Source organism: Malaclemys terrapin, chromosome 2 (genome assembly GCF_027887155.1).
Source record: "Malaclemys terrapin pileata isolate rMalTer1 chromosome 2, rMalTer1.hap1, whole genome shotgun sequence".
Classification (NCBI taxonomy): domain Eukaryota; kingdom Metazoa; phylum Chordata; order Testudines; family Emydidae; genus Malaclemys; species Malaclemys terrapin.
The window spans coordinates 259,636,100-259,663,906 of record NC_071506.1 but is presented as its reverse complement, the minus strand read 5'-3'; the positions used below and the strand labels follow the sequence as shown (position 1 = coordinate 259,663,906).

Here is a 27,807-nt window from a genome sequence, read left to right as displayed (position 1 = left end):
GCACTATCTGCACTTGGTGATGGTTAGTCCTGCTCAATTTGTCAGCCTAGTAGAAAGAAATGAGGCCCTTACTTTTGATAAGAGCTAATCTGCTTACATAATGCCTTTGTTGGCTCATCAACAGTAAGCACATGTCTAGTAAAACACGATAGCAGCAAATGTAATGATATAAAATGTAAGTAGTGAAGGAGAAGAGAGGAAACTGGATTGCCAAGTGTTTTTTGCTTTCCAGGAAAAAAAAAAATTAAAAAGTAACCTATTTAAAAAGAGTTAGAACCAATTCTTTTTTATTACATGTTTAAAAACATTTGACAGGGTTCTCTAAATAACTTAAATATGTTAGTCATATTTAGTCAAAATAGCCTAATACAAATACTCTTAAAAGTGCCTACTTCAGGGGGATGTAGGCTTCAGTTACATTACGGAATTATTCAGAAATTCACTGTGCTCATATCTTGCTCTTCCTTTTTAATGCCTCTTATGGAAAATTGTAGCATTCTTGTGCTTTGAAAATTAATTTTGGGACTTAGTTTAACTCTCACTGGGATGTTGAAATTTAATTTTTAACTGTTTGCAAAGTGAAACAATACTAATATGATCCACACAGGCTGGCCAATGCAACAGTAAAGGGGAATTCAATCCACCCTTGATGCTTTTGAAGGACACTGTTTGCTTTTTAAGGGTCGTATATCTCTGTGGCTTGTTGGACCCCTGTTGTGAATAATAATGAGGGGATTATCTGATGGCCATGTTGCTACTAGACTTCGTCCTTTTTTTTTTCTTGCAGATAAGCAGAATTAAATGTTAGCTACAGCTTTTACTTGTATTTCTGACTTTCTTATGCAATTTAGAGTTGTGTAAATCAAAATATGGTGCATTCTTCTTTTGATTTTATTTAGTCAGTAGAATCTTACAACTAATTTTGCTTACTTCAGGAAGATACAAAATCTCTTTAGAGCTAGCTCAAAACAGCTTCAAAGAAATCATTAAGAGAAAATAATTGTTCTTCTGAGCTTTTATTCTTTTGTAATCTCTGGCTGCCAGTGGGCTATGCTCTGAGAAGTCATCACCCCTGAGGTTGGGGAATTAAATAAAAGCTGCTTTTTCTAACAATAACACTTCTTTAAGCACCCACTTCCTTTAATTTATTAAAATAAATAGGTAACATAAAAATGGGTACATACTTGTAGTGCACAATAAATTTCTGAAATTAGAATAAATTTAATGTAAAATAAATTAATTGTATGGAACTTTCTTGATCTGCATTTCTAGACCTCTTAATTTGTGTTGAAAATCCCTTGTTTATTCGAATTTTCATACCTGAGAAATTTAAAACATTAATGTGGTTTATTAAATCATGTGTATTATGAGTAAGCAGTAAGGTTAGTACATGATGTTATAGTCCATTTCCTGAAGTATCTTTTACATTTCTTTATTGATGCAAGTTATTCTCAGATGTTAATCTAGATTGTTTCCATATTTGTGCAGCACCATAAATAATGTGTATATATCATAATATGTAATCATTATATATGATTCACTTTAATAGCAACATCCATGAAAACATCTAGATCTAGCTAAATTATATCAAAACACAGGTAAAGCGGGTTTTCTAATTTGATTGAAACAGTGGATCAAAATTAGTGTATAAAGGATTATGATTGCATCAAAGGAAAGGTTACAAATATAATTATACTGTGCATATGATGATAGAAGTGACAATGTAACAACAGTAATAGTAGTAATGCACTTTGAATACCCTAATTAATACTATAATAATAGTAAATATGATAATTGTTATACAAATTTTATCAATTATTCTTTTGGGATCAATATTGACAGCACTTGTATTTGAACAATACTGAGCTACAGCATTGATTGTTAATTCATATGATGATTTCTTGGTGTCATCTCTGACATATTCAGTCTCTAAAGTCTTAGGTTTCAAAATATAATATGTAGATTTAAACATGTTTGGCTAAGACATTTTAGTCAAAACTAAAAACTCAATTTTTTTAACTTACATCTTGTCAGTATATGAAGAAATACTGTGTAGTATTTTTAAATGTGTAGGTACAAAATGCTGAATATTAAATTAGTATTTCTTCTCTACTGCTATGGTAGTAGCGTGACAATGAATTATTAAGGTTATAAGTGATTTAACTGAAGATGACTTTTGTTTTACAGTTTGAATTATTTTACAGTCAGCACTTCAGTGGGAGGAAGCTTACTTGGTTACATTATCTTTGTACAGGTAAAATAAATGTATATTTCTGATGTACTGAAAATTTACAAAATAACACATCCTTCACATAACAGGCAATAAATAATTTTCTGTTCTACATTTACCTAAACTCCTTTCCAATTTGGAACAAAGTTTTTTATAAAGCCATTTGGCCATTTTTACATTCATAGGTATATTAACATGGTTTTGCCCTTATCTCAAGCAGCATTTCTTAATTAATCTTTTATAATCTACATTTTATGCATATACTTAATTACATCCAATTAATGGTTTAAAAAAATTTGATGTATATTATAGGCTTTAAAAGTCCATGGCAGAACTTCTGGGTTTTTAACCAATGAGCTGACCTTCAACCAGCTAAGTGCTCTATACTACTTGGCCTTTTAGCTTAACATGGGTATAAAAGTTTTAAGTGAGACCAGTTTAAGTTAAATTGCCAGCTACCATTTAAAAAAAATTAGTAATAAATTGGCTTCTCTTGCCTGTTGCATGAGGTTCAGCTCTGTGATTCACAACTAGGAGGAAGCCGTTTCAAAAATATATATATTGTTATTATCAGTGTTCCCTCTCATTTTTTATGTCCGTGTGCAGAATTAATTTTGTTATGTGCACCAATATGGAAGTGATGTGTGGCAGGGGTGGGGCCGAGGGTTCGGAGTGTGGGATGGGGCTCAGGGCTTGGGCAGAGAGTTTGGGTGCGGGGCGGGCCAAGTGAGGGGTTCGGGATGCGGGTGGGGGCTCAGGGCTGAGGCAGAGGGTTGAGGTGCGGGGGGTGAGGGCTCTGGGGTGGGGCCGGAGATGAGGGGGTTGCACTACAGGCTGCCACAGGGTTGCAGTGGGGAGAGAGGACTCACCCCAGCCCTCTCTCACCGCAGCAGCTTTGGGCCGGCTGAGAGACGCCTCTCCCTGGCTGCAGCAGCTCTGTGGGGACTGGGCCGGAGCACTTCTCCCTTCCTGCGTGGCCCTTGATAGCCTGCTGCATGGCTGTGCAGCTTAGAGGGAACTTAGCTTATTATCCATTAGTTCTGTGAGCCATAAAATTGATTTACTTTTTTCCCTGCTCATTCTAAATTTTATATAATTCTACTACTTTGATTTGTAGCATTAATTAAGCAATGATTTTAATATCAATCATTTGCATTATATTTCCAATAGTTCAGTAAACCATTCAGTAATGGTTCCTTAATAATTGAGCACCATAGCTTATTTTTTAAAGGTGAATGATGAAATCAGAGTAGCACACAGCAGTGCATTGCATATTCAAATACATGCACTGGCATGACAGCTGAGGATCCCCATTAGTCTACCTCTACCCTCCCCCAACAAGTTCTCAGGTAGTTCTCTCCTGTGCTTATTTTTTTCCAAGGGAAATGTAAAGAAACTTATAATATTCAGAAAACACCCATTGTAGAAATTTCTCTTTTTTCCACTAAGCATCTTTACTGTAAGCCAACGTTAACTGCAATTTTAATATTGTAATGCACTGAAACTATTTGGGATTCACTTTCTTCATTACTATAAATGAAATTCTGCCATGTCCAAGTGCAATATTAGCAGGCTTCACTTCATCTCTAAAACATATTGCACACCTATAGCATACATTGTTGACCTGAATTTTTAGCTAATAAGTCCATTGATCTGTTTGCATACACACATACAAAAATGACTACACAAACTGGGTATGCACCCACACACCGCTAGATTAACACCCATATAGCCATGTGTACAAGTGCAAATCCCTGATTTGTATGCACATCTATAGTACCTTGTGTCCAGGACTGCACATACAGCTTGTAATAATCAAGTCTTATGACTTTACAACATAATTGCAAACTTATTATACCAGTTTATGAAACTATTATTATTATTATTATTATTATTATTACTACTACAGGTGAAGTAAAAATGAACTATTTGTGTAAACCTTATGTAGCCATGGTCACAACATACCAAATGGCAGTACTGCTTGCCTTCAACAACAGTGAAACTGTCAGTTATAAAGAGCTTCAGGATAGCACACAGATGAATGAGAAGGAACTGACAAAAACCATCAAATCGTTACTTGATGTCAAAATGATCAACCATGACTTAGACAAGGTATGTTGTAACATCACAAAGAGAATGTGTAACATTTCCAGTCATGGTTTGTTTCTATCTTCTCATGATGTTTGTTTTGTTTTGTTTTTGTTTTAAAAAAAAAAAAAAAAAAGTGCTTGCCCTTCACTTAGATCCATGTTATTGTCCCCTATGCCTGTTCTCAGATCCCTTTGGGGAAGGCATGAGCAGCCACCTCTGGATGGAATAACCAGTGGGGAGGATAGACTAACAGACATGGTATCCAAATTCCTTACACTGGCTGTATGCCAGCGGGATCTGCTGAAAAGGTAATACAGCTGAGGCAGTATTATTTTTTCTGCTGAGCCCCTTTTGTGTGCAAAATCTTCCCTTTATGGCTTCAGAGGCAATGACTATCAGTGAAAACTCGGTAAGCATAGCTCCACTAGAGCCAGGCTGATTTTGGAGTAAAGAATAGTTGTTGTGGCCTGGGATGGAGGGAGTGCAAAGGCACTGACCAGATCCTGGGACCAAACTACTTGTTCAGTATTGTCTCTTAAAGTCTTAGCCGTGGTCTACAATACGAGTTTACGTCGAATTTAGCAGCATTCGATCGATTTAACCCTGCACCCATCCACATGGCGAAGCCATTTTTGTCGACTTAAAGGGCTCTTAAAATTGATTTCTGTACTCCTCCCCGACAAGAGGATTAGCACTGAAATAGACATCGCCGGGTCTAATTTGGGGTAGTGTGGATTCGACGGTATTGACCTCCAGGAGCTATCCCAGAATGCTCCATTGTGACCGCTCTGGACAGTACTTTGAACTCAGGTGCACTAGCCAGATACACAGGAAAAGCCCCGGGAACTTTTGAATTTCATTTCCTGTTTGGTCAGCATGGTGAACTCAGCAGCACAGGTGACCATGCAGTCCCCCCAGAATGTTTCTACGCTCCCCCTATCATCTCTGTCCCTGAGGTTATCGCAGATTAGAAGGCAAAAAAACTGCACTCGCGATGACCTGTTTTCCGAGCTCATGCAGTCCTCCCGCACTAATAGGGCACAGTGTAATGCATGGAGGCATTCAGTGGCAGAGGACAGGAAAGAATTGCTGTGTTTGCTTAACAGCAAAAGTATCATGCCTCACTAGCGATCCTGTCCAAGACAGGTCGCTGTGTCACATGCGCACCCTGCTGTGTCAGTCTTGGGCGGGAGCATGACCACTTTGTGAGCAAGAAGGCCATAGATATAGACATTGCATTGGGTAGCTTCTGTAGCTAGAGAAAACATTCCTGTGCATTCGGCAAAGTCTGTGGCAAAAAAAGAGAAGCCCCATAGTGTGGTGATCACGTTCACCTAACACGCGAAACCGGGTGGAAACAGGTCACTGTTCCTTTTTCTGATTCCCCTTCTGCATTTTTAGTCTTAGAACAGACCGTGCTGTGAAATTTTACTTTGAATTATGAATTAAATACTATGGAAGCTCTCTCTAAGTTAAAGTTCCTTACCCTTTCAACTGTTCTGATAGATTAACGTTTTTGTTAGGGGTGGGGGGAAATTTTCATGAAGCCTTTTATAGGGACTAAATACTATCTAGGATTCTGAAATAAGCTTACCGTGGCCCATAGAGTGCAATCCTTCATTCTGGATTTGTCATTCCACAAGTTGAACTGCTCCTTACTACTGTCCAGGCTTCATGAGCCATGGGAGCAAGGTGCAGGCTGGGGTAGGTACGATCACGCGGTACTGCCAGCTGAGAGAGCAACCTGAGGCAGAAGCCTCCAGCTCGCATGATATTACAGGCAGGACTGAATCTCCATGAGACGAAACTTAAAGAAGAGAATGACCTGGAGTCACTCCCATTCAGTACTCTAAGAGGAGGATAGCCATGTCTGTCCAGGCACCCCTGATCGACCTCACCAAGGTCTGCCAGCTGAGCGGGACCCCGGCTGACGGAGCCCCAGAGCACCGGCTCCGCTCAGGCCACTGCCTGCCTGGGGTTCCAATTATCTAGGCAGGCAGTGGCCTGAGCAGGTCCGGCAGACAGGACCCCGGAAAAAAGGCACAAAACGATTGTCTGCCGTTGCTTTCATGGAAGGAGGGAGGGAGGGGGGGCCTGACAACATGTACCCAAAACCACCCGCGACAAAGTTTTTGCTCCATCAGGCATTGGGAGCTTAACCCAGAATTTCAATGGGCAGCGGAGACTGTGGGAACTGTGGGATAGCTACCCACAGTGCACCGGTCTGTAAGTTGATGCTAGCCGCGGTAGTGAGGACGCACTCCGCCGACTAAATGCGCTTAGTGTGGACGTATGCAATAGACTGTATAAAGTCGAATTCTAAAAAATGGACTTCTATAAAATCGACTTAATTTCATAGTGTAGACATACCCTTAGAATAAAGCAACAGAGAGAGTCCTGTGGCACCTTTAAGACGAACAGATGTACAGAAGCTTATGCTCCTGTACATCTGTTCGTCTTAAAGGTGCCACAGGACTCTCTGTTGCTTTTTACAGATCCAGACTAACACGGCTACCCCTCTGATCCTTAGAATAAAGTAGTCCATGAAATGTTTTTTGTTGAAGGTACCAAAGGCTTGCAAAAAATAGGTAGCATATATGAGAGAAATGCTATATTTACTATCTGATACGTGTTCTGTCATGAGAGTGTTCTACCATGATAGGTGCTGGACGAGATCATATAATGCAGTGGTTCTCAACCAGAGGTCCGGGGACCCCTGGAGGGGGAGGGGGGGCATGAGCAGGTGTCAGGGGGTTTGCCAAGCAGGGCCAGTGTTAGACTCACTAGGGCTTAGGGCAGAAAGCTGAAGTCCCAGTGCATGGAGCTGAAGCATGGGGCTCTGAGCCCTCTCACCTGGGACTGAAGCCAAAGCCTGAGCAACCTAGCTTCCTGCGTGCCCCAGGCAATTGCACTGCTTGCTATCCCCTAATGCCAGTCCTGGCTTTTATATGCAGAAAACTAGTTGTTGTGGTACAGTGGGCCGTGGAGTTTTTATAGCATGTTGGGGGAGCCTCAGAAAGAAAAAGGTTGAGAATCCCTGATCTAATTGGTCTTTTCTATCTCTAATTTTCATGTATAATACTTCTCATAATTTCCTGTTTCTGGAACCTCCAATTGATACTTTATGCCCACTAACTAAAAAGATATCTTTTTAACATCACTTCTGACTGGAAGGGGAATACAATAGCTTTGTAATTTTTCCTTCTGGTTATGTTTACTTTTGTATGCATCTGTCCTTTAGCTAGAGGGTTCATTGACCAAAATACCTGTACTAATTATGACTTCCTTTCACACCACCAAACAAAGAAAAAGCTGAGCTGTGCACATTCAATCAGCTTACTTATTATTACTAAGTTGGTGAACTCCAGGGTGCTGAAACAGTGAAATGCACCTACTTCTGTTTTGCAAATAGTTTACCAATATCTGAACCTGAATATCTGGGGCCTTGGCTACACTGGCAATTCACAGCGCTGCACTTGCTGCTCTCATGGGTGTGAAAAAACACACACACACCCCCCAAGCGCAGCGAGTGCAGCGCTGTAAAGCGCCAGTGTAATCAGTGCCTGCAGTGCGGCACGCTCGCTCGCAGCGCTGCAAGCTATTCCCCTCGGAGAGGTGGAGTACTTGCAGCGCTGTGAGAGAGCTCTCGCAGCGCTGGCGGCACGACTACACTCGGCAGCGCTGTGAATCCACGAGTGTAGCCAAGGCCTGAACAGCAGTTAGGAAAGAAAATGCAAAGCACAACGTATGTTACATAACATACTTCCTTTCTGTTCAAGTTCAAAAAGCCAGGAAATTAACTTTTCCCCCCCTTGGTGATAGATTCACTGGTTCAATCTAATAATTTTCTTCCTAGTGGCTTTTTGGCTAGATTGTATTTTTGTTCTGATTTATATTTAGCATTGTGCTTAAACTGTGTAGTTTTTGATATGCTATATTGCTTGTAACTGCTGATCCTTAACCTTTACTATATTTCCCACACTGTGCCTCAGTGGCAAAAAAATTAATTTAATAAGCTAGATTTCTTGTAGAATGTGAAATTAAAATGGCTATCTAATATTTATCGAATGACATGCTTAACTTCCTGTGTTCTAAATACTGGCATGTGAGCCAGCCAGTGGCTAGGCAGTATTCCAAAGTACTCTATGAAGGAGCCCAGTAACTTGCCATTTTCCTGTGGCTGGAGAATTGGTAGTATTTGTACAGATTACTTGATTGGAAACTGGTAAAGAAGATAGGTGCTCATGCTACATGTCATCCTTCTGGCCAGTTTAGAGACGCATTGTCTCCAGAGCACAGTGAACAGCTAGCATGGCTATCCAGCCTGGAGGGGATAAAAACAGATACGTTTTTTTGGAAAGATCTAGGGTTAGAATGATGGGAGAACCCATAGTTGGATCACCATGTACACTACAACTATAAAAATGTTGTAGGTGTTAATTTCTTTGTTATGCAAGCAAACCATGCAATATATAGAAAGCTTTATTTTCCACAGTCAATCTCCCCAAAACTCTTCTGTAGATAAATGGAAATCCTAGTCTCCTCTCTTGGCTTAAATGCACTATGTGTTCTCAAAAAAGTCTCTCCAAATTGTATTTTAGAAATACTAAAACAAGTAGTTTCAGTAATAGAAAAAAATTACTTTCATTGTTTGAACTGATTAATACTGTTTTTATATATGGTAGCGTTCTTTCTGTTTATTTTGGTTCTAAAATAATCTGACTTTCCAGCCCAAATAAGCTGTAGCATGAGAAAAGTTGAACTCCGTTCAAATGGATCTTTAGAATTTCAAAACTTTAATAAGGTGCAATAGACTCCTCATATGCACGGTCAGAGTCCTATTTAGGTGTTTTAATTTTCCCCATAAATTGTTAGCGGTCCTTAAAAAATGTGTATGCTGCTTATGCTTTTTGGCAACATTTATGAATGTTAAAATACACAAATGCTTTTTTATATTGCAGGAAGATATAGAAGCAGAGTCTACTTTTTCATTAAATATGAACTTCAGTAGTAAACGAACAAAATTTAAAATTACCACATCAATGCAGAAAGACACACCACAGGCAAGTATTTTTCAATATATATAAAAAAGTCAACCGTTTAATAAAAGCGTTATTTAAAAATGACTTCATCTAAATTAATGCAAGTCTGGTGTAAACAGATGCAAGTGTATCTACAAAGGGTTTTAAACAACATCCATTAAAAATATATTAGTTAAACAAGTGCAAGGTTTGTGTGGACATAAGGCTTTACAGAGGGAAAGAAGGATGACTGGGGCTGGCAGAAGAGCTGTGGGCAGAAAATATGAAGGGAGGGGAAACTCTCCTCTTGTCCCCTGTGGAACTGACTGCCCTTTCATCAGCAGTTTGTGGCCAGAGGACCACTTACTATTGGGGAAAAAACTAATTTGGAATCCCAATTTACTATTTTCAGTACAAACTGAAAGTCTAACATGGTTATTGGAAAGGGCAGCTGGGTTCATGGGAGAAGGGAGGTGAGGTTCTGAGTCCCAAGACCAAAGAAGGAAAGAGAATTTTTTTTAAAAAATTCAAGTATCAATAAAACATTTTTAAGGTAGTGTTTAAAAAAAAAAAAAAAGTATAAACTTTCCCCTGTTGTTCTTTCTTTACCGGGAACTGTTTTCTCTGGTGGAAAAAATTACCCCAGAAGTTGAATTTAGAATCATGAGCCATGTTCTGATATGAATAAGCTCCCATAAGATGTGCATTAGTAAGCTATAAGTGCACTTCTCAGATGGTTGGTTGAAAGTGTACATGCCTCACCGTCCACCTAAAGCAAGCACCATTAGCCCATTAATGCACTCCTTGATGTGTTTTATTGCCTAACCAATGTTCAGAGGCTTAGCTAATTCAGATACTGCTAATAAAGATATCCTAGCCTTATGCAAGAGCCATCTTATTCCCCAGACTCAGATATTGTATATAGCCAGATAGTGTTGACAAACCAAAAAGGCTGCATCTCTTTGCTCCTTCTGAGAAAACTTGCTAGTTAACATTCTCCAAAGTCCATCAGTTGCCACAATTATTGTCCTTATTTACAGATGGAAAAGGGAGATCGCTTTGTCTAGAATATATCAGTAGGCAGGGCCGGTGCAAGGAAGTTACGCGCCCTAGGCAAAACTTCCACCTTGCGCCCCCCCTTCCTCCCTGAGGTGCCCCTTCCCACCCCACCCCACCCCGTGGCAGCTCCCCCCTCCGCCCTGAGGCGCCCCTTCCCCCCACGGCAGCTCCCGCCCCCCCCGGGGAGCCGTGCAGCAGCTCCCCACCCCAGCTCACCTCTGCTCCACCTCCTCCCTGAGCATGCCGCTCCCGCTCTAATTCTCCTCCCCTCCTAGGCTTGCGGCGCCAAACAGCTGATTGGCACTGCAAGCCTGGGAGGTGGGAGAAGTGGAGCGGCGACCGCACGCTCGGGGAAGGGGCGTAGGAACGCTGTAAAAAAAAAAAATTGAGGGCACTGCTTTTTGGCGACCCCAAATCTTGGTGCCCTAGGTAATCGCCTAGTTTGCCTTAATGGTAGCACCGGTCCTGTCAGTAGGTCTTTGTGATCTTCAGTCAATCTATAACTTGAGTAGAGCTAAATTTTAAATTCACCAGTCATAGATAGACAAGAGTCACTTAATGAAACCTATCCTTATTATCTAGTCATAATTCCAGACATTTATTAATTGTGGAAGATTTTTGTCTTTTGAAGAACTTGGAACTAAAGTATGAATTCTACGCTAATGTTTTTCCATTTGTCAAGTACTGAAGTGTATCTGTATCTCTTATATTAATGAAAGAAATCTATAGTTTTACAGACTAATACTGTAACATGTTTGTTATTGTTTAATACCTTTAACTTGTTTGTCTTCATTAAAGGTAGCATCCACTACTTGGAATGCAGTATATTATAATAAATGGTAGGATATGTGGCTTTGTTAGAAAGAACAAACCCAAGAAATGGTGAAATCTCTGCTATTTTCAGTTCTGTATATAATTAAATTTGAAGTTGTGAGCATGAAGATACACTTAGCTCTGATCTTAGCATTCCATGTCCACTAAGGCAGAGATTTTTTTGTTACTGCTTTTTAAACAAAAATATCTTAGAACCTAATCACAGCCCTGAAAGGATTACTCAATTTGGCCCTTTTTAAAACATCAGAACTCAGAAACTTGTATCAGAATGTCTTTCCTTACCTTTACTACTGCTAGAAAAGGGAGATAATATGGACTCTCACTAAAGATTTCAAAAGTGCCTATTTTTATCAGACTGAATGTTTCATGTTTCAAAACCATTCTTGAAACTATCTAAAACTACAGAACTGTGAAGAATGGGTTTCTCTAACTTAAACTGAAGCACCAAGTATTCAGTGAGTCTGTGAATGCAGAATCTATTCCCCCTGCTCCTTGTCACAGAATTGTACTCCAGAATGTAAACTTTATTTTTTTTTAAATTGCTTCTGACCCTCATAGCTCTGAAGATTAAGCTTGAAATTGTGAGCTAGGTGTGAACTAGAATACTGTGTGATGTTGTCTTGAGTGAACAGCATGGAACAATAGTTCTGAGAGGTGTGAACTATTCTATTCATTTCAATATATTTCAGCTCTCAAGATAAAAATGTTGGTGTTTTATAGTGTCTGCTACTTGACTGCTGATCACTCTTGTAGAAATGTGCAGCGAATGTTTTTATCCCACAATTTCAGTTTGATTTCCACACCTCCTAAAATGTCCAAAGATCTAACAGTTCCAGCATATCTTTTTCCCTTGCTAATTTCTGCAGTGTTATCGTATTGTTAATACAGAAATCTAAGACCCACTGGAAATAGATAATACAGAAACAACACGCAATTACAATATGTGCTCCAGTATTTATTTTTATATTATTCATATTCTTATTTATTAAAATATATTTTTAAATTTAAATGACACTGTTACAGAAATACCAGTCTGTCGGTAAAAGAGAATCCACAGACCTTGTTGCAGCAGACCCTGTTCAGATGCCATTTGCTTCAGAGTATATGAAGCTTTGCATATAGAGCCTTTAGAAAAGTCCATTCCAAATTCAAAATTTTTGATAGGTGTGTGTGTGTATCTATATGCTTGTTATCAAGGTGAATATAACATAAGAACATCCATACTGGGTAAGACCAATGGTTCATGGGGGGAGGGATAGCTCAGTGGTTTGAGCATTGGCCTGCTAAACCCAGGGTTGTGAGTTCAATCCTTGAGGGGGCCATTTAAGGAACTGGGGTAAAAATCTGTCTGGGGATTGGTCCTGCTTTGAGCAAGGGTTTGGAATAGATGACCTCCTGAGGTCCCTTCCAAGCCTGATATTCTATGATTCATCTAGCCCAGTATCTGTCTCCTGAAAGGTAGATGTTGAATTAGAAGAATCCCATCAAAGCCTGAATTGATTGTTTCCCTTTCTGTTTAAAGTATACTCAGCTAATGCAGTAGCAACTTTTTAAGGTAGAAGTTTCCACCCAAGGCCTCTAGGTGGTTCGTATTTGGGCTTCACTTGCCAGCTTTCAGAGTTTCTATGAAAAATCTTTTATAGAACCATTCTTTAGTAAGACTGCTAGATTCTTCATTTTTTTGTCATCTCAAGGTGGTGGTGGTTGTTAAAACTTAGCCAGCTGCAGGCACATCTGTATAAAAATGGAAATAGGATTACATGTAATTCTTTGTTTCCTTTACTGAGCATAACATCCTCAAACCATAGCTTATTCCTTTTCCCTCTACCAGGATCTTTACCTTTATTCATCTCTAGCTCTCTTGCCTTTTGCATGAAGTCCAGGCCCCATGGCCTCACTTTCAAGATCCATTTCAGCTGTCGTGCTCCTTTATATGTGCTCTTTTTCTCCTCCTTTATCCTTCCATGTTAAGCCTTTCTGAAGCTACCCTTGCACTCTTATCCCATTCTTAGATTTTCACCTTCTTCCATAGCACCTCTTGTGCTTTGAAATTCCCTCATCTCAGACACCAAGCAACTTTCCTTTCATCTGTCAAGAACATCTTCCTCCTGAAAACACACCTCTTTTATGGAGCCTTTTTGCACTGATCTCTTCAGACATCTTCACCACTTCATGAGAAACTGTCTTATCTGCCTGAACTAATTAAGGTCCTCCAGGCAGGAGCATCTCTCTTTGTTATATAAAACACTGATCACATGAATCATAATTTATAGATGCTAATCTGACTTGAAACAGTAAGCATTTCTGCCTGTGTATGTGGGGGAATAATAGGCCGTTAGTACAGATTGGGACAGTTTTAAACAATTTTTCATTAGAGAATGCTAATTCAAAAGGATTTACATTTAAGAAAGGGATTTGTAGAATTTTAGGAGAGCTTTATAGTTTAAAAAGTGAGCAAAAACTGCAAATATGCAGAGCTATAATTATATTTTTATATCATGCTTTATGTAGATCAGGCTGCAATACCTGTACAATCTGTTCCTGAAGCTAAAATATCTAGCTCCAGAGGGATCTGTTGGTGGCAGTTAAGGGCTACAGAGACTCTAACACTGCTCTCGTTCTGTGCTGTTCATGCATCAGGGAAAGGGGGTTTGGACAGGACACTCTGATACTGATCCTTAGCTGTGGTTTTGGCTGCTTAGGGTTGTTAGCAGTGTGACAGTGTCCCCGAGGTGCAACCTGGACTGTGGGACTGCTGAGCCCTTTGTTCCAGCAACCTGGGCTCCCTCTCGCTCCATGATGCTGTCAAGCCACAAACCTCTGGCAGGTACTGCATTTACCCAGACATCCGTAGGTAGGGACACACCCAGCTGAGTTACATGAATATTTTCCCAGCCACTCATGAACCAACAATAGAGAGGCTTCAGCCAATTCCCCCCAGCTCCCCTGTTTTGCACCCCAGAACTGCATGTCTTGCACTGTTCAGGCTTCTGACCAGTGCAAGTTTATTATCCGGTTCGCCGCTTCTGCAAGGGAAAATGGATGTGCACCAACCTTTGTAACCTCAGCTGATTGTCCAAGCAGTTCAACCGAAACACACTGTTTTAGGTAAAATATAAAACAGGTTTATTAACTACAGAAAGAAAGATTTTTTTTAAGTGATTATAAGTAGCAGGCATATAGATCAGAGTGGGTTAAATTCGCAGTCTAAGTTTTACAAACTAAACAGGATTTGAATCAAGCAGTGTCTCATCCTGACAGATGGTACAAGCAAGTTATAGATCCTCAATACATGGGCTGGGACCACCCTCCCCGAGTTCAAAGTCTTTGTCCTCCAGATGTGTTTCCAGGTGTTGAGTTGTGGAGGGAGTGAGGCCAAGTTATGATGTCACTTCCCTTCTTCTATAGTTTCTTCCAGCTTGCTGGAAAGATCTTTTGCTATGACGTGTGGGTAACAGGCAATTCCCATTGGTCAAGCAGTCTCTGTTGTATACATGCTCCCTCTGAGATGTCCACATATGTGTATAGTTTCTGGGACTCTTTCCTTCATAGGTGTTGATGAGCCATTAACGGCTGTCCGGCTACTGCATTGTTGTACCTGAAAGATTGGTTGTGGGTGTTCCTAACCTCACAACATATTTCAGTAACACACACATAGCAAAACTTCATAACTTCACATACAATCCAACAGGATATTAATGTTCAGCAGATCAAGACTTTTAAAATGATACCTCACAAGGCATGCTTTTTACAAAACATATCATAATTATATGGCAGTGGTGAATATGGGGGTTCCAGGATGTTGCTTTGAGATACAGTGTGTCACAAGCAGTCATTAGCAACAGAGAGTCCTGTGGCACCTTTAAGACTAACAGATGTACTGGAGTATAAGCTTTCGTGGGTGAATACCCACTTCGTCAGACGCATGGGTCATTGTAAATTACAGCAATCTTGAGGCTGCCCTGACTGCACAGAGAGACTGGTGTTGCACATTAACTTCACTGGGATCAAGCCAATGCAAAAAGTAAGCTTTATGCTACTTTAGAACTCACCCCTTCCCGCCGCCGCCCCCCCCCATTCCCACCCCAACTTGCATTTTGTGTGCTGTAGTCATAGACAAGAATCCTGCCCAGAAGCTCTAAAATTGAGATTTAACTAGCTTTCATTGTTAAAATTTGACTTTTTTTTTTCCTTTAGCAAAGTCAGAAGCATTGTAGATGTTTTCTGAATATTTATTGATCCTAGTGTGTTCGCAGCATCACCATTTTTCTCATATTTCAGGAGATGGAGCAGACCAGAAGTGCTGTAGATGAAGACAGGAAAATGTACCTTCAAGCTGCTATAGTCCGTATCATGAAAGCACGTAAAGTGCTGCGACATAATGCTCTTATTCAGGAGGTAAGAGGAAATGCTGTCCATTATCATGATCTAAATGAAAAGCTGTATGATGACTGACTGCTGTGTTTAATCACAAAACTGAGGCAGTGTATACCTCAGAATTAATATTTTAATGACTGGCAAGAATTTTTCTAAATTGCTTTAGTTCAGAATGTAGGAGTCTTACTTAAGTGGGAATGTTTAGTTGTGGTCATCTGGTCCTGCAATTATCCCTGTCACAGGCATTAATAAATGTATAATTTTCACAGTGGTACCCAACAAGCCCAGAACTCTTATGATAAGGCTGGATTTCATTTTGCTTTATAGCTCAGATTTTAAAAGTATGTTGAAATTTTAGACTACATCTCAATTTTAAGGGAAGACAAAGTATCTAAATTCTCTAGATTGCATTGATTCTCCCCCTTTTTCTTCATCCCCACCCCCAAGACTACCCCAGAATGGACATCTATCCAGAGCTGTACGGACAGAATTTTCAAAAGTCACTAGTGATCTGGTATATTCAGCTTGAGATCTGAACACCCACCTTCTGAAAATCAGTTCCCTAATGTATCTTAGTTTGAACTCTCCAAAATTGAGAAACCCTCAGTCTTGGCCACTCTTAAAAACCCTGGCCTAGGTGATCTTCCATCACTTAAAGTCACATAATTATACTATATGATAAGCCACCTACATCCTATAACAAAATCCAATCATAACCAAGTAATATAGTAAGTAAATAAATAACCCATTCCATCTCAGTATCTACCTTATTCGCTCTGCACTCCTACCATGCCTAAAAGACAGGTGAGTCTTGCAGCATGCCTAGACGGTGGTAGATTTAGGCTATTTTGCAGCAAGAGAAGGAATGAATTACCAAATCAAGGAGGTTTTACAGGAAAAAAAACTAGTTGGCAGCTCCTTCCCATACATAACTGAAGAGCACTCCTGCTCAGATGCCTCTGCAGATCTCCACTCTGGCAGTACAGAACAAGGAAGGAAGTAGTCTATCAAGACCAGCCCTGGAACATTTAGAGCTTTATAGGCAAAATCAACACTTCAGTTTCCACCCAGAAATTGAATGGCAACCAGTGAAAATCACACAGCAGTGTTGTCACTTATCTTGTTGACACTCCACTCATCAAGTAGTCAACCATAGCTTCCAAATAAACTTAGAATAAACTTTTCAAAAATGCCTTACTGACTTAGGACCATAAGCCCCAATTTCTAAAGGGATTTAGGCACTTACAGCTAAAGTCATTTTTTAAACTGGGCCTTAGGATACGAAGTCACTTGGGTGCTTCTGAAACTTTTTTCCAAGATGCAAAGCAAATTATGCATAGTGTTTTAGAAGTCTAACAATTAACACTAAGTTGGTGCAGCCTTCTCTCTAGACTAATTTGTTTAGGCAAAGAACAAGTCACACCCATATGATACATATTCTAAAACTTTAGCTTCTTAACTCTCCAAGTTGAAATGCTTCTTTCCCAGTTCTTGCAACATTTTTATTTCATGTCAATGTCAGTACATTCAGATTTCTTAATATTACCTTCAGTCCCATTAAATTTTTCTAGTAAAAAATGTCACTTTTGTCTGAGACACTTGTACCGCTTCCTGTAGGTACTAATGGCAGTTCATATGTGGCCACACGCCTTCCACCAGGCACCAGATTTTCTGGCTGGCAGCTCAAACAGAACAGTGGCTCAGTACTCCCACTTAAGCTTTAAAAGCACTGGGATAGCTATTTTTCCAGTAGCAGCAAGCACAGACTTCCCCAACATTCCCACCACCCATTAGGGAATCAGAATTTCTAGAGCTCTGAGCCCTGAATGTGATCACCTGTTAAGCTCCTTCCTGTTTCTCCCGACTTTCCCACCATTGTGCAGCAAGTTAAATAAAGCAAGTAAAAGGCCAAGAGGATCTCCATCTATGAGTAAACCCTCTTAGGACCCTCAGAAGGGGAACATTCTACCAGTTTTTCTCAGTATATACACTCTCCCTGTCCCACAGGAAGGGACTTATAGTCCAAACCTGTAGGGGACTCTGCATCCCACCCTGCACCAGCCAAGACTCCTCCAAAGACATCTCAACACAGGGTGGTTAGGCCTCTCTTTCACCTGAGACTCACCATGCCAAAACATCCTCACCAATTAACGATTTTTCAGACCATCATGCCTCTCAAGAGGCTGAACAATCAGATCAATGAAGAAAACAAAACTTAGCCTGGAGACTCTAGCTTCCACCATCACTGCAGTCTTTCCAGTATATTTTCTAATGATTATGGACCTGGCAGATGCTTCCTTGCATAGTCCAGTCTAGACCTGTTGTCTGAAATTTCTTTTGCCTACAGAAATCATCGCTATCAATACAAAACCTTAACTTAATCTGTGTACCCCAAGGTGCTTATGAAGGTATTGTTTGTAGCCAGTTTGAGTAGTTCAGGGCTTCATTTTGTACTAGTGTTTTTAGAGCATAATCCAGGATACCTTGCGGAAAGATTAGGAGGACCCTCTCCATGCTTTTGGCATACAGATATGTGGTGATTTAATACCTAGCGCTCTTCATCAGTAGATCTTGAAGTGCTTTGCAAAGGAGGTAACCATCGTTACCCCATTTTACTGATCAAAGGAATTTTTAATTCCCTTCTTAAAGGATTATTTGTGTAAGAGTTGAGATAGATACAGAACATCAAATGACCCAGAGGTCCCTGAACCAAAAAGTAGTCCGCTATGCTGTCCAGAGACTTCTCAATACAGGGAGCGTACAGTAAGATCCAGACACTGATCTCCACACAACTGTCATCCATCTATCTTCATCCGTAATTCCTGGGTGTTCTGATTTCATGCTTAGAGGATACTCCACGTACAAGACTGCATGTTGTTTCAGGGATTCCTGTTGTGAGCCTGGAATCCATTCCAAAAAAGACATGAAGAAGAGTAAAAACACAATCAGTAGTGATCCGGTCCCTCAGTTGGAGAAAACATGAAGCTCTTATGGTGGTAAAATCCTCCCTCAGATTCCTGACCTTGAATGCCAGTCTTGACGAATGAGGGCCCTCCACAATACACAAGATCAGAAAAAGTCTTCAGAGCATCAACTTCCCAAAGATGAGTGGCCAGCTGGGCCTCTAGGATTTCTAGGATCACCAGAGGAAGGAGCATGCCTCTTTGGGATACAATGACAACCATATCATAAATAAATCAACAGTGGAGCATACTGGAAGTTCAAGTCAAAGGGCTTGTCTACACTATCCACTGGATCAGTGGGCAACAATCAGTCCAGCGGGGGTTGATTTATCGCGTCTATTATAGACGCGATAAATCGACCACTGAACACTCTCCCGTCGACTCTGGTATTCCACCAGAATGAGGAGTGCAAGTAGAGTTGACGGGAGAGCATCAGCTGTCAACTTACCGCAGTGAAGACACCGCGGTAAGTAGATCTAAGTACGTCAACTTCAGCTACGCTATTCACATAGCTGAAGTTGCGTATCTTAGATCGACCCCGCATGGTAGTGTAGACAATCTGAAGTGATACAGAGCTTCGTCTAGGCAAAAGAGGCATTCCACCCAAAAAGGGACAGTGAATACAAGCAAACTGACATGGCTGTCGTTGAATAACAGAGGTCCCTAAATCAAACTCCACCTGATGTCCATTGAGCTAGGACGGGGTGAGCAAACTACAGGCCGCATCCGGTCCTCGAGCTCCTGCTGGGGAGCGGGATCGGGGGCTTGCCCTGCTCCGTATGTGCTGTGGCTTTGTGCAGCTCCCAGAGGCAGTGGCATGTCCCCCCTCCAGCTCCTACGCATAGGGGCAGCCAGGGGGATCCACACGCTGTATCCACCCCAAGCACCAGCTCTGCAGCTCCCATTGGCCGGGAACTGCGCCAATGGCAGCTGCAGGGGTGGCACCTGCGGACAGGGCAGTGTGCAGAGTTGCCTGGACAGCACCGCGCCTCCATGTAGGAGCCAGAGGGAGGACATGTTGCTGTTCCGGGTACGGCGCCTGTGGACAAGGCAGCATGCAGAACCGCCTGGCTGCGCCTCCGTGTTGGAGCTGGAGGGAGGATGTGCTGCTGTTTTCCGGAGCTGCCTGAAGTAAGCGCTGTCCAGAGCCTGCACCCTGACCTCCTTCCGTGCCCCAACCCCCTGTCCCAGCCCTGATCCCCCTCTTGCCCTCCAAACTCCTCAGCCCTAGCCCGGAGCACCCCCCTGAACCCCAATCCCCACACTCCCAGTCAGAGCCCTCACCCTCCTGCACCCCAACCCTCTCCCCCATACCCCAGCCCGGAGTACCCTCATGCACCCTGAACCCGGCATTTCTGGCCCCACCCTAGAATCCACACCCAGAGCCCCTCTCACACCCTAACCCCCTGCCTCAGCCCAGAGCCCCCTCCTGCACCCCAAACTCCTCATCCCAGGCCCCACCCCAGAGCCCACACTTCTAGCTGGAACCCTCACCCCCTCCAGCATTCCAACCCCCAGGCCGGAGCCCCCTCCTGCACCATGAACTCCTCATTTCTGGCCCAACCCCGGAACCTGCATCCCCAGAGCATTCATGGCCCGCCATACAATTTCCATACCCAGATGTGGCCCTCAGGCCAAAAAGTTTGCCCACCCCAAGCTAGGATGTCCCCTGCTGTATCCAGTTGCAATGTGAAATCGTTTTCACCAGGGAAGCAAATGAGAGATTGCTGGCAAAAGATACTGTTGCTCTCAGATAGTCAGGTCTGCTTGCATTTGCTTTTTTTTCCCCTTCTTCCATTGCTAGGAAGATGGTTGCTTTCTCCTTTCTAACGGTTTTCATCATCTCAAATTGCCTACTGGGGTAAATTTTCAGAAGCACCTAAATGACTTTGAAGTATATATTCCATTTTCAGAAGTGACTTAAGCACTGAGACTGTCACTGAACTTCAATGGTAGTCATACAGCTTGACTACTGAGCAGCAAAAAAAAAAAAGTATAATCCTCTGAAGTAATAGACTCATCTAGTCTCTCACAGACCTTCTGCTCTCTCGGGCTGCGCAAGAGTATGGACAATACTCTTACAAGTGTTGAGAGAGACCCAAGATGATTTCTTCAGCTATGTCCATGACGATGTCTTCCACAATCATTGTGTATCTAGTTATCATGGGTGAATAGGTTTTTTTAATTTATCTACCAGTGTTTCAACACATCTGATGTGTGAATGGAAAGGGCATGGCCAAGCTCCAGAATCTTATGAACAAGTCTGAACTGCCTCGAGTAGTTATCAGAAGAGAGGCACAGCCCAAATGTCTCACTGTGGGGAAAGTTAGTCCCAGAAAAAGATTACGTTTCTGCAGGCCAAATTAGGCATTTCAATGGATCTGTCCAATTCCTTCAAAGTCTGGGGCTGAAGCAGCACAATATAATCAATTAGAACTCAACAAACAATTTTGGTTATGATGCATAAGGAGTTACAGAATCTAGCTTGTCCTCTCTTAGTTTTGCAGGAATGAAAGAAGTGAAGTACAGTTATGGGAAATGTGTTATCCAATGATTACTGAGGATAATTAAGACTGTCAGGCCACGTCGTCTATTACAGAAAGTTCCTTTTAGATTTTTTTCATTAAAAATACGAGCTCTATCAACCCCAGCCAAACTGCTACTCAAAGGCTCCATTTTTTCTAATTTGTCTTTATTTGTCCTGAATAGTGGAGTATGGGAGAGTGAGCTGAGGTTCTTTTTAATGGTTTTAAAACATGTAATTTATGAATGGATAACATGTTTTGTCCAAACATGCTACCAAGTGTTTAATAAAATGCTTATCATTTGGTGTATTTTTGTATTTTTCCGTCTTCATATATATATCTTTAAACTGTTAGCAATGGCTATTCAAAAGGAAAATGAGCTTGTTTGCTATTATCCTTCCTTTTTAAAAAAACTAAAATTAACTTTTTTTTTTTTTTTTTGCCATGACAAACAACCAGCCTTAGTTATGATGATTCATGAAGCGAAAACTGTGCTTAGCTCTGAGATCCCATGCTAGATTTAACCTCTTTAGTTATCTCTTTACGTGTAATCTTGAGTACAATTCATTTGGCAACCAGACTATAAACCCAGGTTAAAGGAATATTGTCAATCACTTCAAATTGCCTCAATATTTTTTATAAAAACAGTTATAAAACCTACGACTAATAATTATTTTAGTTTTATATTCTAATTGAAACTTTTATTTTACAAATAACAAACTATAATGTTCACAAATGAAACACTGCAGTACTGGTAACTCGGAAGTGAAACTGACCTAATTGATTTCTACTGTATTTGCCAAGCTGACAAATTCAAAAAGTAAACAACATAATTAGCAAAAATCACATTGGATTTTTAAAATGATTTTCTTTTTTTATTATCTAAGGCAGTGATTTTCAACCTTTTCATTTGTGGACCCTTAAAAAATTCAAATAGAGGTGCAGAATTCTTAGACATAGTCTGTGGACCCCCTGGGGTCCATGAACCATAGGTTGAAAACCACTTGATATAAGAAGTTAATAATATAGGTAAAGAAATTTACACTATATGAATTTTAAATTGAATGTTTCCCTTTATCTGTTGTGTGACAAGTTAACCAAGGGGTGCAACTGCAAGTAGCAATTTTCCATTGATGAGAAAAGTAAACTTAACCAATAAAAGACATAGATATAGTCAGGAAAGAAACAATCTGTGTGTGTATTTTGACCTTAGTACATGATGGAGGCTTTCTGTCTCTCAGAAATATAGTATGTAATAATCATTTTTGTGGTCTTTTTTTCTTTAGAGAAAATTATATTGCATTTGCATTGAAGCGATGTTAATGAATAAGTGATATATTAAATGTTTTTCTTCCACAGGTAATTAGCCAGTCGAGAGCTAGGTTTAACCCAAGTATCAGCATGATTAAGAAGTGTATTGAAGTTCTGATAGATAAACAATACATCGAGCGAAGCCAGGCCTCAGCAGATGAATACAGTTATGTAGCATGATGATGCTCTCCAGCAGGTGTGGTTGTAAGGAGATCATTGCTGTCACTGTTTGGTGTGTTCCTGTGGGAAGAAGCAGGTCTGTGCCTCCATAACTGGTCACTTGGCAGCCCCTGTTTTTCTGCTGTTTACAACATCACCAGTGCCACGTCATGAGCGTCAATGAAAATGCCTATAGATATTTCAAGCTCATGTCATTATGACATTTCTTAAAACTTTACTAAAAGAATGAGTGAAGTATTGCTGAAATGTGGAAATTTGGTTGGGTACCATGCTTTTTTTTTTTTTTTTTTTTTTTCCCCCCTCCTTCACGTTTGCAGTTGATGTTTTTTAATGTATCTTAAAAGAAAAAGTTAAAATATTGTAATATGACAGATATCCTAATAATTGTATCTACATTAAAATGTAAAATAAAAAAGATGAACATGATACTGCTGCTTGTCAAATAAAAAAAATAAAGAAATGGAATGTGTCTCCAGGTTAATGATTATAAAAGTAGCTATGAAATCATGGCTGTTAATATTCTGTGGTCCTAGAAGCTCTGAAAACAGTGTCAGTTATGTTCATTTTCTGAATTTCCTTTGATATAGCTCTTTCATGGGAACTTGTTTATAAGTAGCTGAATACTAAACACAATAAGTAAAACAGTCTTTTAAAAGAATATGTTAAAGTACATGTTTTGATTATCTGGGATCAGGCTAATTTTGATATATTTTGTCAATGTCTAAAGGCCGCATATGTATATATGTGTGTGTGTGTGTGTGTCTCTCTCTCTCCAGCAGGAGAATAACCAGGCAATTGAGAGAATTAAAGTCTCATAATTCATGAAGTTAGGGTGATTATCATAAATTTCCATTCATCATGTTCCTGAGAAGGAATATAATTGCCCAGTAATTCAAAATTTGCTAGTTATTTCACTTTATATACTATATCATAGTATCATAGAATATCAAGGTTGGAAGGGACCTCAGGAGGTCATCTAGTCCAACCCCCTGCTCAAAGCAGGGCCAATCCCCGGACAAATTTTTGCCCCAGATCCCTAAGTGGCCTCCTCAAGGATTGAACTCTCAACCCTGGGTTTAGCAGGCCAATGCTCAAACCACTGAGCTATCCTCCCCCCGACGTGGATCGAAGCCATACATACAGAAGGCTGCTGCTGCTACTCTCCAGTTCCTGAAGAGGATTTCTGTCCTTTCTCCCAAGCTCCTAAGGCACCTTTTATTCACCCCTTTCTCCCACTGCTTCCTCTCCTTTGCTGGCTCCCTACTGTAGGAGGGGCCTTTCTCTGTTCACTCAGGCTGTTGCTCAGTCTCTCATTTCCTAGACGATGACAATGTGAATTACCTAGTTAGGTACATTAGATTGGCTTATGTGTTTAATACCGGAATCCATTGACAATGTGCTAAAACATTTTGTTTACATGGGTCTTGCTGAGTAAGTAACAGTAATGGGCACTACACATTTCTGCATATACATTGTACATGCTTTTCAGTAGCAATGTTAGGTTAATCTAGATTCACAACACCTGGCTCACTTCCCAGAATAATATCCGGTACTGTGATAGAATACAGTAGGTCCCCATTATATAGAGTGGGAGCTCAGTTACTGTATTTTCAAACACATGCATTCCAAAGATGGTACTAAGGCTTCTTAAGGCAAGTCTATACTTTATTTCCTCTTGTGACTTCTCTGTATACTAGACAGCTCCTTACTGTCCAATTTTCTATCTATACTCTCACTAGAATTTTTAGTATAAATGTGTTTACGTATGGGTCTTGCTAGTAGAATGCTAACATTTCATCTGGTCATGGACAAACTTTTACAAACCATCTTTTACAGAGCCACGCTATAGACTAAACAGAATTTTTGCTGAGTGCGCTCCAGAACAAACATCTGGGGCTTCAATGTTACCTTATCTCTGGAGTTTTTTTAGACAAGTATACTTCTTAGTCAAGACATGTCTAGTCATTTTAAAAGATCCATATATTCCAGTATAGTTGGCATCCCCATACAAATCTTTCATAATTATACACAAACTGAGTCAGTGCCCTTCTCTTCAAATGTAGCTATGCAATGCTTTGAATTTTACTTTAGAATTTATTCCTATCCACTCCCTCCCCCCAGGGAAAAAGTAGGGAAAAGATTCAGCCTTCTCAACTTGGGTTAGTTCACTGAAGTCATTCTTGGCACAGGGTGATACCGCTTACAGCATTGTGCTACAGCCTGGCAACTAAACAACCTGGCAAGTGTCATTTCAAAACACCAGCAAATGCTAATAGGTAAAAAGAGAAGGTGCAAGCTACAAAAAGAGGAAGGAAAAGGCAGATTTTAAAAAATGCTACAGTCCGTGTGTTCCATTATGGGACAAAATTAAATCTGAGGTTTTCATCTGCAACAAGCCTGTTAATATATGTGATTTGCTAGTATATTTGTAGCCATACTGCTGGATCTGAAAACATTATTTTGTCCAGCATCTGAGAGCAAAACTTTTTTTCCTGATATTACGGTCACTCTTAATCGGCATTATTGATCATTCCTATGTTGAAAATATCAATTTAAATCTAAATTTATTTTTAAAAATTAAGGTGTGTCCTGTGTTTTCTTTCTCAGATCAAACTACATTATTTGTAATGATGAACTTTGTCTTGAAACTCTCAAAAGTGCTGTATCTATGCAATGCCGTGCAATGTATAAGAGGAAACTTTCAAAATAGCTTGTGAAAGCATATCTTTCTTAATCTGTTCATAGCTCCCCACTTTAGGCAAGTGTACTGGTATTCTAAAGAATGTGTCTGACTATGTAATAGACAAAACTATTTTAGGAAAAATATTTTTTTATAAACTGGTATCTTTCAATTATATCTTTAGGACAATAAGTGGCAGAATGTATCCTGTAACATATAGGCTGATGACCAGGAGTAAAGAAGGAATGTGGGGGAGTGTCCACACTAATTTTCACAAATGTGGTAATTAATTAATTTTGAGGTAGTAAAGTCTGGTGAAGACACCCTTCAGGAGTAATTGTTCCTGATCTGATTAGTATTTAGATTCACTGCGATATATCTGAAGACATCCAGAGTGGCATGAGCTGAGAAGTTTCACACAACTCCAGGGAGCTGATGAGACAACATAGTTTTTGTACAAGACACAGCACAAGCAGGAATCAATAAGAATTTCCAATCCGATCATGGTAATTTTGAAACTTTGCAAGATTGACCTTTGCTTTCCTTGACCAAGAGCAAGTTTGAACTCTGCAGTAAATACTAAAGACTGTGTTACATGGTGCCCAGAAGCTAGACAACTATAAACTGGTATACAAATGAGGAAAACAAGGGACATACAGGATTTGTGTACCTTCATGGACGTGCATGTTGCTTTGTGAGGAAATAAAGACAAGCTCCCTGCCCTGTGAATCAAATCAAAAATACAATAAAATGACAACAAACCACAGGAGTTTAAAGAGGTAGGGAAGCAGGCTATGGGAGAGGTGGTTGTTTTGGGGAAATCTAGTTTCTTCAAATGTATGTCCCTGGGAGTGCTCCATGGTATGATGTGCATGTGCCCATGCGGTATTGACCAGGGATTTGAGTTAGTCCATGCCTGCTTACTGCATGACCTCGCCTCAGAACCGAAGCTGGAAATGGGTGACGGGATGGATCACTTTTAGTGATTACCTGTTCTTTTCATTCCCTCTGAAGCACCTGGCGTTGGCCCCTATTGGAAGACAGGATACTGGGCTAGATAGACCTTTGATCTGACCCAGTATGGTTGTTCTTACATTCTTAAGGGCCTATAGGGAGGAGCGAATTGCTACCACTCCAGTTCCTTTTCAACAGCCTGTGGCTTGAGATGGAGCAATTCTGTGTCCACTGCTTCCTAGTGGCTATTAAGTTACTTTATCCTTCCATTATTGAGATTTCTTTTTGCTTATTATTTCCTTATTGGCATAAATTGTTGCCTTTGGGGAGGTCCTCCCTCTTTTACTTCCCCCCAGTTTCCAGGCCTGAATCCTTTGCTCTCTTGGCCTCTTATCTGGGGTACACCAAAGGCCTTGGGATTCAAAGCTTGCCAGACCTGCAATAAGTTTTTCTCCTGGAGCAACAGGCATTCTAGCAGTCTCAGCATATCTCATGTTCCATCCAACTGCAAAGTTTTTATGGGGTGTAAAAGCAAAGAGAAGGAAGTAAAACTGAAGCTCTTCATGCAACAGTCCCTAAGGCCTGTGTGGTGTCTGACTCCCCCCAGTACTTCAGTACCTATTGGAAGCTGAAACACTCCAAATAATAATAATAATAATTAATAAAAAGAAGTCTTAGTCTTCTGAGAGAAGAAGAGGAGGTAGGTCACTTCAGAGTTGTTACTGAGGAAACTGTGTGTCCTGAAATGGTACCTCCAAGGCTCCATTAGACATCAGCACCAGAACCTCGGTATTGTCTAAACACATCCTAGGATAAGCCTGCCAGCTAAAATTGCCGAGATCCATCTTCTCAGACGTTCTTCAGGAATCAAGACTCATCAAAATCTAATGACAAGAGAAAGTCCAAGGCACCAATACCATCTTCATCCCAGTCTCAGACAGAGCCCTCTCTTACCTCTACTCCTTCTCTGACACCATCTTCCTCAGGCTGTATGCACCCGGGGAGTAGAGATCCCACCTTGACAGTTCCATTGGCACTCTCTTTAACCACAGCTTGCTTCCTGTTCCTGACTCGAGCTCCGGAACTGCCTCCAGTCTTCACTATGCATTATCATAGCTCTCTGGCACCCTCTAGATTTCTTTCACATTAAGATCTCTTCATTTCTGAGGAACCGGAGTCCCCCACTCTTGTGGAACACCAAGATGAGTTTCCCAGTGGTGGCGCTATCCCTACCAACCAGCTCTTTACATCAGGGTCCAGCAAAAGTTGAAGCCCTAGTAGCTATCCATCTACCAGTCCCCACAGTATGGTAGCAGCCTCCAGTACTGGCCCTGGTACTGATGACTACAGCCCCTCCTTTGGACTCAGAAGACAATACCTCATACTCAGAGATCTCAGTGCAGGGCTCTTGTGCAGTTTTAACTATTCAGTGCCTCAGGAACTATACCCCAATGAGGACACGCCAGACTCAAGAAGGTGCCCTAGACCTCCCAAATCTAACTTAGTCCATACCTTCTGACACAGAGTCAAAACAACTGGAGCTCCTTGGCAGGAAAACTACTTCTTCCAGTAATGTCCCTAC

The 27,807-nt window shown here is 40.8% G+C and overlaps 1 protein-coding gene across 3 annotated transcripts in view; it reads left to right on the top strand.

Annotated features, from left to right (window-relative positions):
- CUL2 (cullin 2) overlaps window positions 1-23,056 on the top strand; it is a 98,920-nt gene extending 75,864 nt beyond the window's left edge. For 2 of the 3 annotated variants that reach the window (XM_054020954.1, XM_054020955.1), the window contains exons 17-21: window positions 2,188-2,254; window positions 4,140-4,342; window positions 9,283-9,384; window positions 15,517-15,633; window positions 22,460-23,056. In XM_054020954.1, the coding sequence (XP_053876929.1) occupies window positions 2,188-2,254; window positions 4,140-4,342; window positions 9,283-9,384; window positions 15,517-15,633; window positions 22,460-22,591 (621 nt within the window). In that variant the 3' untranslated portion in view covers window positions 22,592-23,056. The remainder of the gene's footprint in view (window positions 1-2,187; window positions 2,255-4,139; window positions 4,343-9,282; window positions 9,385-15,516; window positions 15,634-22,459) is intronic. The other variant, XM_054020956.1, reaches the window with a different exon arrangement.
- The last annotated feature ends 4,751 nt before the right edge of the window (window positions 23,057-27,807 follow it).